Below are 16,108 nucleotides of genomic sequence, written 5' to 3'. Positions count from 1 at the left end.
TTGTTTAGTTATTGTCATGAACAGCAGCCCTGAGATTTATTTTGGTGTCTCGGCTCTCGGTTTAGACGGACTTTTGTGTTTGTCTGGCTCTGCTCTGTGTCGCTCCCAAAAATGCAACCTCCTCCTTAGCGGTGGCGTTAGTTACAATTCTTTCCTGATGGAAAACTTAAACCGGACTTAACTAAACCGGAACTTGCTGAAAATCATGTGCTTAATATTTACTGTTCCACTTTGTTCCTTCCCCAGAGTTTTTAATGAGCGGCTGCTTCAAGAATAGTGCGCAGGAACCATTAATGGGAAAACATAAAACTGAGCGACTTTTATGTTGCTTTAATATGGTAGATTTTGAAATTGGTACAATAAATTATACGTGGCTTTGGATTCTTTTGACATCTTTCCTCTGCCTACTCCATTAAAGTCAACATTCCCACAGTGTGAATTTACTGAATGGGCCGATTCTTCTGTTTTGTAGTTGAGGGAAAGCAAAAAACCTTTACTTAGAGGAAAAAAACATCAGGAAAGCTGCTGGTTTTTTGTCTAGTAGAATTTGCATCTTATTTTTATTATAATAAGAGCAGACACCGTGGTATGTTTATAATGTCATTTTATACACAGAATACTTTCTATTGCCATGTTGAGATATTTTAACTATTCACTGCCGCTTTGAAACCTCTTCTATTGTGATAGCTTTCAAACAAAAGCAGATAAAACCATGTTTTTCAAAGATGACTCCTTTCTTTTACCATCTTTTATTAATTATGGTTTTGTTGAAGTCTGTAGGACTGATTGTTAGTAAATTTAAAGTAAAGCAACTGAATTTATTTCAGCCACTGTAAAATAACTCCACTGTTTGTTTTTTTTTTTTTTATAAATATGTTTTTATTCTCTTTGGAAGTAATATATTTCTACAATATATGCCAGAATAGCTGTTTGCAAAGTCCAGCTTTCTGGCGGTATGAAGGCAGAAATGAAAATCTGCAGTCAATGAAAATTGTAGTGTTTTTTTTTTCTTGAGTAACAGGCTGCTTAATTTACCATTGCTTCCGCACCTTTACTGAAAATATGCTTTCTTACAGAAAACTAACTTGCTGATGAAGAAAAAAGCTTGACATAAGTTCGATTATTAAATGATAGAAGAGCAATTTCAGCAAGAAAAAACAGAATTTATGTTATCTAAATATTGTTTCCGTAGTATGTTCTACCTGGTCAATAATCAATGCCTTTACATATGATGACTCATAATTTTCACTCTTCCTTGTGAAATGTAAAAGGGCAATTTTGACCTCTGATATCAAAGGGGTAGTTTTTGAGCTTGCAAGTTTAAACTTAATTTTGATTTGTTCTCTCTCCTTCCCAGTACTTACGATGTGATGCAGATATTTCCTGCCTAGAGATGGATTTGTAGTGACAATTTATACACCAAATATTCTGACTGCTTGTCTTGTTGAGACATTGCAAGACACTAATCACTGCAAAACCTCTCATGTTTTGATGCCTTTAATATAAAACAAGATAAACTCATTTTCTTTAAAGAAGTTTATGCTGTCAGGAAGCAAATTTTGCTGTTAATTACAGTTTTGCTGAAGTCTGTGGGCCTACCCTCTATATAACAAGGCAAATAAAATAATTTCTTGCTGTGTGGTTAAATGTATTTTTATTTGAAGCTTTAGCATTTCCCCCACTGCTCACACCCCATTTGTATCCCAGCACCAGGTTGTATCTTTTACTCATGCCTCAGAAAATTGTAGAACTGGTAAATATAATGGGGATATTATACTACTTGCCCAAACCCAAGTAATTTAGTTCAGGTACTACCAGGTGAAATTAATGGTTATATGTGAACTCACCCAGGTCACTGTCATCATTATATGACAGATCCATGGCCCAAAGCTGGTGTTTGTTACTGTGTGCACATGAACTATTTTTATATGTTCCAGAAAATATTGTTCTAGAAAATACCATCTTTTCAGAAAAGTTTTTTTTTCACTTTTGAAAAAAGTGTAATTTTTATTTTCCCAGTTCTTGGTTGATAAAATTGCAGAGTGGAAAACGTGTGGGATATTTTCCTTTTCTGAAAGGTTGTTCCCGCCTGGATCGTCCCATGGGTACTTGGTTACAATTAAGTGTAATATTGTGAGGGGATCAATTGAAATATGTTTTAGCGTTTTTTTTTTGTCCCAAATAGTGAACTCCTAAATATATATCTATATATGTGCATGTGTATACATGTATATTGGCAACACAACAGTCTGTATTCCCCTGGTGAGGGTGTTCAGAGAAAATTGGAGCTTTACTTCAGTAATTAATGAAAAATTGAGGTTTTAGTGTTAAGTTTCCATTATTCTATCAATTCATTAACCAAATGTCATCTCTGCAGGGATCGTAGAGCAAAGGCAGCACTGCAGCTGGTTCTATCATTTCGTTTGTACCGCGTTATGAATCTTGGCCCTGGCATTTTCTGCTTAAGTGTTAATACATTCTATCTCCTGTCTTCACAAAAAAAATAGGCAACTTTTTCCATTTCTCTCCCTTTTTTTCCTGCCCACATTAAGAAATCCACTGCTAAGCATTGCTCCAGGTGCCTGGAAATTGGGCTGTTTTTTGGTACCTCCTCACTGTACTCTCTCTATGAATCCATCCTTGAGAATGTAGCTATATATTTAAGTAATATAGTATTACTTATATTGAATATAAAACCACTGTTTTCAGACTTATTTATTTGTCGTGGTAGTGTCCTGCTGCATCTCCTCCGCTCTAGGTGTTTCTATTGTGTAAACTGAAATTTTACAGACGTTGTTGTCTTCAGGATGGCAAAATTCAGTTCTTGTATGAATGTGGGTGAGAGGATTATATTTATTTTTTAAACATTGAACTTTGTTTTAGTAGGAAAAAAAGAATGACTCAAATGTTAAAAGCTTTACTGAAGATCTGAAGGGCTTGTTTTGATCCTGGCAATTTGTAGGAATTAGGCAAGTCTGTGGAATTTGTCTGGGGACTTGGTGTGTTTTTTAATGACTCAAAAGGAAGAAAAAATTCCTTTTTTTAGTGCAAAAGTCCTTGTTTCACATAGACCTAAGAAATTGTGTTGTCTGTTGCTTTAAACCATTTGTTTTGAATTACTCTGCGTGTCTTTAGCACTGAAACAAGAGACCACCTTTGAGACTGAGTTTAATGTTTTTAGAGTATATATGGAAGTGTAAGTTTGTTCTTTCTGAAACTGATGTTTCAAAGCGATTTGTAAGGGAGGAAAATGCTGATATTTGATATAGAAAAAAGTCAATCTTCATAATCTGAAGTTGTCCTAGGATATTCAGCTGTCTCTGCTGTCAGGTCACTACACACTAAATCAATCTGATACACATGAAAATTTTCAGGCATCTTGAAATATAAGTTTTGATGTCTCTGTCTTGAAACATATCCTATTAAAAAGATTTGAAAGAATTCTTTTTGCTGCTGTTTCTACCAATATCTTTACCTCCTCTTCTAGTCCTCATTGCTTAAACTTGGCTTCCAAGAGCTCAAATCACTGTGGGTTTCTGACAGTGGAGCTGGTTTAGGGGCTTCCCAAATATCCCCAGAGTTAATCTTGGCTTGATGCATCTGTTTTTAGGACCATGCTGTCAACTGGATTACAATTTAAATTTAAAAACAAATAAAGGAGGACTGCTTTTTAGAAGTTCCATGGCAGACCTACAGGTAGTTGCCAAGACGGGGTTGAGGTGTTTTATCTCTGATTTTATATAAATCTGGTTACTCATCGGAAAGTTTAATGCTTAGGAAGCAATGGCGACTTTGGCAATCTAATGATGGCAGTATTACGTTTTGCAATATTTTTATAGGAGACGAGTGCTTGAATGGAGGCCAGACCACTGACTTTTATAGACTGAGTTACTATTCGGGTTTCATTGCACTGCTACTTTCCTATTTATTCTGAGGATGGTGATTTTCATACCTTTAATTGTGAGGATGTAGCTGCATGAGCTCTGAAATTGTTCAGCCTGTGTTACATACTATGTTATATCTGCAAACATTGAGCTGTTTGGGTGTTTTTTGTGTGTGTGTTGGTTTTTGTTTTGTTTTGGGGTTTTTTTGACTGACTTAATTTGGGGAATTTCAGAATGACTACTGTTATTAATATTATTAATAATTCAGTCTGTATAGAGACAGTACAATCTTCTCCAATAACTTGAGCAGCAGGGTCTGTAGTGACAGGACAAGGGGTGATGGTTTTGAACTAAAAAAGGGGAGATTCAGACTAGATATACGGGAGAAATTTTTTTCAAAGGAGGTGGTGAAACGCTGTAACATGTTGCCCTTTAGTTCTTAATATTGGGACACCTTCATATTGCTTAATGTGTCCACAATATCTGATTATTATTTGTCTTTTCCCCGTCTATTAAGGAAAAATAAACTTCCAGTGTATTCTTTTGTTTTTGAGGATCAGTTGGTCTCTTAACAGTAGGTCTGTAGTGATAAAAGTATGTAAATGTCTTTTTTACGTGTTTGTTACAGCTGGTGTTTACTTTCAGTGGTTGTCGGCAGGTTTTGCTCTGGTGCTTTATTGTTCTTGTTAGCTGATGTTTTTCACTGGGTAATACCAACAAGTAATTAATGAAGATGATGGGAAAAAATTGGTGTGTCTGATGTGATTGTTACATAGATATAATAAGATTAGTTAAAGGAAAGTGGTACTCAGCTTGAGGTTAAATGTCAAGTTGAAGATTCTTTAATATAATGCTTCTTAAAAAGATGTTATTTCATATAGTTGTTCTTCTCTGGCGTGGAGTCTTTGTCCTTGGAGATACTGAAAAGCCACCTGGATGTGGTTGTGGGTGGCCCTGCTTGAGCAGAGACAAGATGATCTCCAGAGGTTCCTTCTCACCTCAACCCATCTGTGTAAAACAGATAATGAACTGGTGAAATTAAGTGTTTCATAGAAATATTGTGATGATTTTTCACTTAAGTACAGGAACCCAATTGCTCATGTAACCATTTTTGTTTTCTTTCCTCCCTCCCCTAGTGCTGACTTGAAGCTGTTGGAAGAAGCCACCATCTCAGTCTGCAAGTCTTTAGGTGAGAAATTGTGACAAATTAACTTTTTTTCCATGTGCTTTATCGTGAAAATTAACAAACGGCATTCATGCGCACACCCATATCTTTAGGATACTGAACTCTACTTGTATGCGTTCCACTAGTAAGATTAAAGTAGTGTAAAGGGTGAGTTTATGTATATCCCAAATTTTTAGAAACTTCTATAGTCAGCTGTTTTGTAGAACTTGAAAGACTGAGAAGTTTAAAACAAATAACTTAATTCCTACTACCTCTTTTTTCCATCCACTCTCTAAACTGATCAATAAGGGGAACGAATTTATCAGAGGGTGAAAGGGATAAAATATAAATTTGATCAATCATCTTTCAAGAAGGGAAAAGCTGGTTGTGAAAGCCTGCCCAATTTTCTGCCAGGAGATTATTGTGCTGTAGAGAAGTCTTGGAAAGGAAGGAGCATGAGCTCCACATTTGAGATATTTGAAATTTAGGATGAAAAATATGTTTGGAGAGCTGTTACGGGGTAGTAAAGCGTGTCCTGGAGAACCTTGAAAGAAGAGCAACAGCTGTACAGAAAAACAGATTATGTAGAAATATTTAAGATGTTGAAATTTTGTTTCATTCTATATAATATTTGAACTAAATAGTGTCAACTTATGCACGCTATGTAATCATATCTTATTTTTCCTCATCTAGTTGAGAAGAATCCTCAAACAGGAAACCTGGGGTCATTGATTAAAGTCTTTCTTTCTAGAACCAAAGAGTTAAAAATCTCAGCAGAATGTCAGAAGTAAGTACCTGAAAAAAAAGCTTTTGAATGTTCTTTTTGCTGCTCACTCTTAAGTTTTTCACTTTTAGTTAACACACAGACCGAAACTTAGAATTTTCTTAAATCATTGTTTGAAATGGAATGAGTATGTAGTACCTTTCCAAGCACAGAAGGCTAAGTCTAATAGATAAATATATTGCTGGGGAAAAAGACACATTTGTGTTCATCTTATGTGTTACATAAACACCTTTAGCATACAAATGGTGTAACTCCTGGTTACTGCTGGTTTAGAGCTGTTTAAAAATCGCCTGATCTTTTTAGCTAAATATAATTGTACGAACCAATATTTTCTCTTGGAAATATTTAAAATTGAACTGGATTTGAACAGAAACTTCTGTGTAAAGACATTACTTTGATGTAATATCGTGCAAAGGCTGTAGGAAAGAACAGTAGGTTGTGTGTGCAGCGCTGTATAGTTTTGACAGGAAATATTATGTAATTGTTCCCCCACAGTCATGGAGAAATATCCAACAGTCATCACATTGGGGGCTTCATAAAGGAGGAGTTTTCTTTTTAATGCCGCTTTGCTCTGAGGATTCCCCTCAACCTTTTTGCTGCTTGTGTTTTTCGGTGCATGTTTGCAGGTCAAATGTTACTAATTCCTGTTTGTTTCTGCTTCTTTTCTTCCAGTCACCTCTTTATTTGGCAGGCTCACAACGCACTATTTATCATTTGCTGTTTGCTGAAAGTCTTTATCAGTCGAATGTCAGAAGAGGAGCTGCAGCTTCATTTTACTTATGAAGAGAAAGCACCAGGCTCATATGGTAGGTGAAACAAATATCCCACAAGAAACTATTCATAAAAAGTTCCAGTGTTGTTAGATGTGACACTTAGGGACATGGTTTAGAGGTGGACTTGGCAGTGCTGGGTTAATGGTTGGATTTGATGATCTTCAGGGTCTTTTCCAACCAGAATTATTCTATTTTTCTATGTTTTGTTTAGACTAAGAATCCCAAACTTTGCTTTAAAACTAGAAATAAAATACCAATGATGTTCCATACAACAGATTTGCTCTTCGGGACACCGTGCATAGTCAATAATCAGACTGACCGACTTCCTTTGTGATCTCAAGTAATTTGACATAAAACATCTTCCTTTGTATCACACATGTGAAAGAGAACACCTTCAAGATGTGTTGAGAGCTTCTAATAACATTAACTGCCGTCTTCTGCTAAAATTAAACATTTTTTAACAAGCTGTTTATGTGTTACAGGTTCTTAGAGCAAAACAGACCTCTTCTAGAGTAGTGTTTAAATAGTTTTATTTTTTTCTTCAAAGATTTATATTAAATTTAACAGGGTCGTTTATTTCCAAACTTGATTTGCCATTTTTTTTTTAAACAGTTGTTCAGGAGTGGTACTGTAGATCTACCTTAGCTTTGACCATTTTAATACAGTTTGAAGGGTGATAACGGTCATCTTCAGAAGAGCAGAATAGAATTGGGGTGAAGCTGACCACATAATACCATAGAAACTATGACATTGCAGTTATTTAATGTTTCTTTTCACATGTTTCATAAAACAGCAGCAGCCAGGGAGTGGAATTAATGCAAGTTTTAGGAATTTAGTGAGGGAAGGTAACCTTACTGTGGCTAGAACTGATCCATTGAAAAGACAACAGCTAAAATTTAATTAGCAGGCAGTAGTTTATACAAGAGTGCAGCAAAAGTCATAGAATTTAGACAGAATATTAAAAAATAAGTGCATCTCCAGGGAATAGAGCATGTATTACACAAGATGAAGGATGACAGGGATGCTCAAATAATCTAGCTGTTCATTTTCTGCTATCTGCTCTTTTTTGAGCGTGAATAATGTGAATATGTTCAAAATCAGTTTGATTACAGCAAAACCAAAGCCCTGACACTGCTAACAAATCTTTGTATAGCACCATATCGAGATGCTCTTGAATATGATGGGTAAAGCTGGCACAGGAGCCTTGATTTCCTTTGTTATAAAGATACTGTGGAATTTGTAGTTGCAAAAAGCAAAAATCGGTCTGGCAAGAAGGTAGAATGACCAAAAGTATCTGATTGTGGATTTCCCTCAACAATCAGCCCGGCAAAATTGGTCATTAAAATTTAGTTTGAACTCCTTGACGCCTACTGTGACTCAGAGGATTTCAGCCTTGGGTTTATTCTTGGTTTACAATTTTTTTAATGTTTATTCTTGGTTAAAAAATGATGCGGTGTGGCACAGTAGAATAGATGTAAGGGCTGAGATGTTTTTTCTTGAACCCCCGCCATCTTTATTCCTTACACTGTGAGTTCCTTGCAGCTTGATATGGAAAGTGATTCTTGTTGCTGTGGTATATCCACATTTATACCATGTCTCGTAGCACTTGATTGTATGTGGAGATGGTTCACATCATATTTTTTAAAATATACCTGGAGTATGGTAATAAGGTGAATCCCTTCCTGTAGCTTTTAAACTTAGCTATAGGAAAGGTGAAGGATTATTAACGGAGTGTAATAAAATGCTGTTGTGGTAGGGTTTATTAAAGTGAGCAGACCAGAATTAAATGCTCTTTTTGTTTGTATTTTCATAATTAAGTCAAATGTAGCTTTGTTTTTTGTTTTAATTATTATTATATGGAAACTAGAGCTTGACTTGTTATGAAGTTTAGACAAACTTGTTATGAAGTTTAGACAAACTTGTTATGAAGTTTAGACAAACTTGTTATGAAGTTTAGACAAACTTGTTATGAAGTTTAGACAAACTTGTTATGAAGTTTAGACAAACTTGTTATGAAGTTTAGACAAACTTGTTATGAAGTTTAGACAAATCTATTACTACTTTTACTAAAGTTGTGTGTACTTCACACTATCTTTGAGCATCCTTTTAAAAACTTTAAGTCCTTAGTTGTCCTTGCAATGTTTTCGTTTGTTAGAGCTTGATATAATTTTACTGTTTTTCAATCGTGAGCATGATAAAACAAGCCTTATTCAATACATTATCATATTAATGTAATTAAATTATGTGTATAAGATAAAAGCTTTAATGCAGTGTGTGAATTTTGAAGTACTCTTGGCTTATTTTCTTAACGGCTGGTGAGTACTTATTGGAAGAACAGTGCAACTAACAAAAAAAGCAACCTTTCTCTCCTATGACCAGGTTTTTTTATGCCTTTTTCAATCTCACAGCCTTCTGAGAAAAGGTAACTGTTCTTTTCAGGATCATCTTAAAACTCCTTTGGAAATCACTGTATGGTGTTTGTTTCCCCATTTAAACCATGAGCTTCACTTGTTTTTTATTTCCAGTCTAAGAATATATCGTAGTACCATGTTCTGTGAGTTTAAATGTAGGATCTGGGATTTCAGCGTGCAGAACTGCATTGTCCCTTTTGTAACTGTCTTATCTGCAAGAATTTTCCTCCCGGATTTTGCAATGCTTTCGTTTTTTGGGTTTTTTTTGTCTGATTTCTGCTTCACCCTGCTAGGCTGTGTTTGAAGCTCAGATGTGGTTGTGCTTTGTGTCATAAAATGGGATTATTGAGCTTTTCCTTTGACAAAAATTTTGAGGGCAAGGATGTTGTAACCTACCATGAGAAAGCTGGAATGAGCAAATTGTGCAGGATCAAGTCCCTCCTGCAACACTTTGTCAGTTTCCACCAAGAACTGTCAAACTATTAATAGAAACTTGTTCCTTTTGGCAGTTTTCAGGTGATTCTTTGGCATAGAAAGTACAGCCTTTGCCTCTTCATCCCTAATCAGGAATTTGCATACAACTTTGGAGGATATTGCACAATTTTGATTGTAGGAAAATCCTTATGGGGATTTAAACCGCATGCTGTAAGATTCAGCTAAAAATTCGTTATATTGGTAAATTCTAAACTGGACTCAGCAGTTGCTGGTTTGAGGCTGGAGTTAGTCTTGTTAACACATATTCTTCACTTTAAAATGAGACTTCCACTGTTTTTTATCCCATAATTTCTGCACAGTCTTTAATTGTGAATTCAGAATTCAGAACTGAATGATGATTCAGAGGGGTCTAAGTCAAATAATCAATTTATTTAACCTATTCCCTGACCTGTAATAGGAAAACTAATTCATGTTCCATAGAGAAGTTTTTATTGCAAGGCTGCTGAGGAATTTATTTGGTGTATTATAGAAAATAATGGGACATAGAGGGGGGTATAAATGTGTTTACTGCAGCCTTTAAATGATTTAATGAGTATTCAGCTGTCATATAAAGGAAACAAGGATGGCAATTAGTTTATGGACTCATTACTAACACTCTTAAGTGAAAATCGGAAATTTTTGGGAGTCCTCAGAACTGGAGGTAAAACCGCAAAACCTGAAGAAGCTTTAAGTCTGGTTGTGTAATGAATGGGATGACTGGGGTTTTAAGTACTGTTTTGTGAGGAAGTATTAATAGTTATTTCATTGCTGGCGTCCGGGTTCTATCCTGTTATCTATAGGAGCAACAGGACAGGAAACCAAGTAGCGTTTAAAGTGAGACTGTAACTTGCAATACCTGAATATTATATATTATTAATATTACGCACATGCAGCTGCTACAGCAGCCCAGATTGGGTCGTGACAACATAGCGATGAGGTTTTTGAGAAGAAAAACGTTGTTTTACGGTCTGTGTTAGATCCCATATCATGGCCAAGTATGGAGCTGGGTTGATTTTACAGGTGGAGTCTCTGGATGTAGATTTTGCTAATCCAGCGTCTGTCATGTGTGAAGCTTTGAAAAAGCTATAGTATCTATGTTAAAAAAAAACAAACAAACCCCACCAAAAAACCCACAATGCAAATATTCCACGTTTGAGGACTTATATACAGCTGGTGAAAAATTACGTTGGAGCATAACTGGACTGACTTATTTTTTAAAACTCTTTGTGTTTGCAGTGATAGAATTTAGAAGGTGCACCTATGATTCCTTTCTCTAAGTCTAATCTGGGCAGATTCACCCTTTATTATTTTCCCCAAGGCTTTACATGCATGTTTGATCCAAGAATGTGTTCTATTAAGGTGAAGGAGTATTGTGTTTATCCTGCTATTGAAAGAGGCATTGTTGATGAAAATACATCACGTTCCGTGTTTATGACTCCCTCTCACGTTATAGATTTGGCACGCGGCCGCCTCATTGTCTTGGCAAGATGAGAATTAAACAAGAATACATGTGCCCCAATGGGGAAGAGGATACATTAATTATCAGAGCTGAATGACATTGATTACAGCAATTAAGCTTTTTTTAAGAAAAGAAAAACTGGTTTGAGAACAGAGCAGGAAAGACCAACATCTTCGATTCTACATGATTGTGCTAAGCCAATATTTTCTCACTTTATTTTGAATATAGTGGGGAGGGAAAGCCCTTTCTCATATTCAAATAACATTATTCTCTCTTCAAATGAGTTGTGTATATAGTATAGTGGAAGAAACAATGTTCTTAAAATGCATTTTACTTTATTCCCATCCTTTTTCCTCTCTCGTCCTCCGTTTCCTCAATTGTCAAGAGAAACAATTCGTTACCTTTTGGGCACTAACAGCAGTTTTGCTCTATAAGCGTTTTCTAGATTCAAAAAACTTTAGGAAATTGTCACGTTCAAATTGCTTTAGATTATCTGGGCTTCATTATCGGTGGTGATTTCGAAGGTTAAATACTCCAAACAGGAGTATTTTTACTAACAGGAGCTACATTGTGTTCCTCATGGGGGATTCTATATAAAGGAAACCATGTTTCCGTGATTAAAAAAACCCTATTTCCTTTAGAACGTGCAGTTCACTAGGTGACAATTTTTAATGTGTTTTTAATAAACTGATGGTGGAAAGAAGTAATTTTACTTTCTTGTGAATATTCCCTCTGGTGTGCTTCTTAAAATTGAATCCTGGATTTAAGAACAAACAGGGGTTAAACTGAGTAACAGCACCATAACCTGCCTGTAATGTTGTGTTTATTGCAAGGCGTATTTATTTGAAAATACAAAATAAACAAGCATTTGGGGGTGATTATTGTGCTGCAATGCTGTAATGGCGAAGGTACTGCAGAGAAAATAATGATACCTTTTTGTTGTACGTTTGTATTTATAATTTTATTTTGAAAGCAAAATGATCCAAGAGATTTATCTTCTTTTTTTTTTTAATAGTATTATGTGGCAACTTCATATGGTTTAATAAGCTTTTTCCTCAGAAAGTCTTGCAAGTCTTTTGTTAGAGTTGCTTTTAAAATTTGCAGTGCTAATGTAAAATATCACCAGTTTTATTGCTTAGAATTATTATGTTTTTAAAACAATTTTTTAGCATTTTGTAGAATAATTTCTGCTCACTTAAAATGCACTTTGGAAATTCATGAATTCTTACTTGTCATGTGTAAAACCTCTTAAATAAATGAATTTGCATTCAGGCAAAAATAATATATGTATTTAATTGCTGAAGAGCAGCAGTGATATGTACAGTAGGCTGCATTTATTTGACAGATCACGATTTAGAATATTTTTCATTGTATGTTAGACAGATTGAACTGTTTTATATCTGTTGCTGCTTATTCTTCACTTGGGATTAAAAAAAGGGGTGGCGAATATTCAGAATTTTGAGGGTGGACTCGAATTGTGGAGCAGTGAGAAGTCACTAGTTATCAATTCATCTGATAGTACTGACACCATTTAATATCACATTAGGTAAGCAGCAAAATAAGGCTTGATGTGTTTAACATTAGCATATTTCCTAGAATATCAACATCTCATTGAATTTATCCTATTGTTATTAGTTATTCATTTTTATATATACATATATATAAGGCTTAGCATCACCATTTGCTCTGGTGATAATCCCAGGTCCTTTCTGTTTCAGGAAAGTTTTCTAAAACAAGTAGAATTACTCTTCTAGTGTTTAAGATATTGATCGTCTGGATCTATGTGTTCAAATCTCTGCTTTCTTTTGATATTTGGAAATCCAGAAAACCTTTGGTGTGTTTATTTTCAGGAACAGAGTGTGAAGACCTCATAGAAGAGTTGCTGTGTTGCCTCATCCAGCTCATTGTTGAAATTCCACTTCTGTAAGTTTGATTGGTTGTTTTTTTCCAGCCTCCTTGTATAAACTGAGCATTTGTGAGAACAGAAAACTTAGAGTGGTGGGATTATAATATTTAAATACTTGGGTTTGAATGCTGCATGTGATGGTACAGCACCGATAATTATAACCTGCTGGTGGTACCAGCCCTGAGTATTCAGTTGGTAGAAAAACATGATCAGCATCTCACACCCAGTTCAAACCAGCAGCAGAAATGATCCTGATTTATTTTGTAGGAGTTCTGACATTTGTTTCAGGTACCTCTGGCAGCACATGGATGGTTATTGCTAACTTTTGGCTAGAAATGGTTGTGCTGATTGTCCAGGGAATGATGCATTGGAGGTGTCACTTGGTCTCTGGGGAATACAGCAAGGTGCAAACTGAAGTTGCTCTTGTGCAGGTTTGTGGGTTTTTGAACTGCATTTCCATTAAATAAATCCCGTGACTTAATTAATACTGATTTCTGGAATACTAGCAAATTCACGTCTGAAAAAGAAGAGAAATGAATAAGTGGAATGTTTCTATAGACCTGCAGAACTGTTTACATGGGTTTTTTCATGTGTCTGCTGTATTTGAGACACAGATCTGTGTCCTGTAACGTCTTTCAGTATCATATGAAGCAGAACTTGCTTTGCTCTTGGGAAACAAAAATGTTTTTCCACACCTGTCCTGATAAGTTTTAATTTCTTTTCCCTTAAGATAAACTTAACCCAAGATAGCATTAGCAGTATCCTTTGTATTAAATTGTAATCTGTGCCTAAAATTAAGTGCCCTAATTAAAACATCACAGCTCTGATAGAGTTTCACGTTATCTATTTAGTGTGTTGCTCTGTTGCTGATTTAGTTTTTCTCCTTTGGATTGTTCTTTTGGTTGGAAAGCTGACAAAGATGCAATAGTTTTTGAAACATTGCTCTCATTAAATACGTCTCTGTCAACGCGACACCAGGATTTGGGTAGGTAGCATGTAATTAATTAGTGAGATGATTTAGAGCGTTGTTCAGCAAAGCTTGTCAGGACTTCCTGGCACAGATACACTTTTTGTTTGGAGCGGATTAGAGGAAGTACAAAGAGGTGAAAGGACTGCGATATACAGGCAAGTTCATAAATCCTGCAGGCTTTTATTTTTCTTTCTTGGAAGTCCCAATGTCTTTGTGGAGTCCAGTATCTTTTATTCTGTTTTACTGGCAGAAAGAAGTTTTGCAGTCATGATGGTTCTTAACCCTTTTCAGCAGCTGAATTTGTCAGCATCTCTTTCTGTGTGAATATGGTTGCTGGGGATGGAAGTAGCTGTTGAAAACAGTTGATTATATAATACAGTGGTAATAATCGCTTATAAAAAATTATAAATCCTGTCTGTAATCTTTAATGTTCAGTTATATCAAAGATACACTTTTCTTAACAGCTGGATGTGGAAGGTTTTTGGGTTTTGTGTATATTATTTTCTGGCTTAGTGGTCTAACATGTTTAACAAAGAGATGCCTTAATTAATGATTTTATCCCCATATTATTAGAAGGGAAATAGGTGAGGGGAAAGGAGATGTGGAAAAACTTGCTTTTTCTAATACACAATCCAACCCTCTTCTTCATAAAGATGTTATAAGGCTGAGATATTTGTGCTTAATGCAATATTAATTTTTTTCAGGAGATTGATCAGGATTATTTTAGTAGCGAGTTTACTTTTTACTTCTCTCTCTCTGATCAGTTGCTCTGTAAATTCTTTCCCTGCATTGGATCAAGGCAGTAGTTCATTACTGTATTTAGCTGGAACAAATCAAGGAAACTACAAGCCTAGTGTTTGAATTTTGGGTAGGGGCAGATTGAGTGGAATACATATAATATTCAAGCTTGAAATTATTTCAGTAGCAGGACTTAAGATAATTTGCTAGAGGATGGGCAGCTTATGGTGGCACTAACAATGTCTGTCTGTAAAGCTGCTATAAAGGTGAATTTTTGTTGCGAATCTCCATGCTGGGTCTGTCTTTGAACCGTCGTTCAGCAGAGCAAAGTTTATGTCCGTAGCCAGAGCAGAGGTTTGTCACAATTATCGTGTCCCTTGGATTCTGTAGATGCAGTTTGGTGTCAGAGTGGATACAACATGCAGCTCTTGTCTAAACATATTGCTTCTCCACATCCACCTTAAGCTTCTTCAGTGAAATACTGAGATTATTTTTAAGCGGGGAAGACCATCTCCTTGTCCCAAATGCAGGAGCAGAGGTACCTGTGCAACGGTCCTGCACTCCAGAATTGTTCTAAATGTCATGTCAGGTGAAAGCAGTACACTTCAGAGGTACTATAATTTTCCCCCCCGCTTTCTATATACAACCGCATATGTGCTGTCTTAATGTGGGGTTTTTGTTTCTGTGTGGTTTTGTTTTTAAAGTGTATAACTGAAGAGTGGACAGCAATGTTGGATGATGCCGTGTAGATTTTGTTATAGAGTAGTGAGAAATTGGTGATTATAATATAGAAAGATCTAATTTTTCTTCACAGTTGAGTATCACATTGTGATGATATAGATGTAAGATGACAGGTACTGTTGGGAGGAGAGCTTAGGACACCTGTGTGCGGTATTTTGCAGGCAGGTACATAATCTTAACCTGCGTTCCAAGCTGACCAAAAGCAAGCTTAAGATTTTGGGCTTGACACAGGCCCTGAGTTTATGAAGGCTCGAGTCTTTCCTGAGCCCAGGCACAGCTTGCTCCCCTCTGAGCTCACTCGGTCAGAAGCCTTGGCAGAATGAACTCATGTCTGCCTAGAAAATAACCTGTTTGGGAAATGCAGCTGGGTGGCCTGGCTCAAAGTTAGCAAGGAGGGTGTGAGATGGGGAAGAAGACAAATGGTAAGTCTGTAACCCACCTCCCTGTGTCCCTTATTGTGAATTGTAGAATGTCCTGACTTGGAAGGGACCCACCAGGATCATGGAGTCCAACTCCTGTCCCTGCACAGGACACCCCACAGGTCACCCCGTGTGTCTGAGGATGTTGTCCAGTCTCTTCTTGAACACTGTCAGGTTGGGGCCGTGACACCTCCCTGGGAACCTGTTCAGTGTCCAGCACCTCTGGGTGAAGAACCTTTTCCTAATGTCCAACTGACCCTCCCTGGCACATCTTCCTGCCATTCTGTCACTGTCACAGAGAGAAGAGCTCAGTCCTGCCCCTCCTGCTCCGTGCTGAGGAACCTGCAGCCCATGAGCTCTGCCCTCAGCATCCCCTTCTCCAGG

General features: G+C 36.4%; 1 protein-coding gene across 4 annotated transcripts in view; it reads left to right on the top strand.

The window, feature by feature from the left end:
- The window catches only part of DYM (dymeclin), a 183,663-nt gene that overhangs the window by 13,817 nt on the left and 153,738 nt on the right, over positions 1–16,108 (top strand). For all 4 annotated transcript variants that reach the window (XM_071802758.1, XM_065860660.2, XM_071802757.1 and 1 more), the window contains exons 3-6: positions 5,021–5,073; positions 5,743–5,836; positions 6,506–6,639; positions 12,801–12,873. In XM_071802758.1, the coding sequence (XP_071658859.1) occupies positions 5,021–5,073; positions 5,743–5,836; positions 6,506–6,639; positions 12,801–12,873 (354 nt within the window). The remainder of the gene's footprint in view (positions 1–5,020; positions 5,074–5,742; positions 5,837–6,505; positions 6,640–12,800; positions 12,874–16,108) is intronic.

The sequence above is a fragment of the Patagioenas fasciata genome, chromosome Z (genome assembly GCF_037038585.1).
Source record: "Patagioenas fasciata isolate bPatFas1 chromosome Z, bPatFas1.hap1, whole genome shotgun sequence".
Classification (NCBI taxonomy): domain Eukaryota; kingdom Metazoa; phylum Chordata; class Aves; order Columbiformes; family Columbidae; genus Patagioenas; species Patagioenas fasciata.
This window is presented reverse-complemented; position numbering and strand designations above follow the sequence as displayed.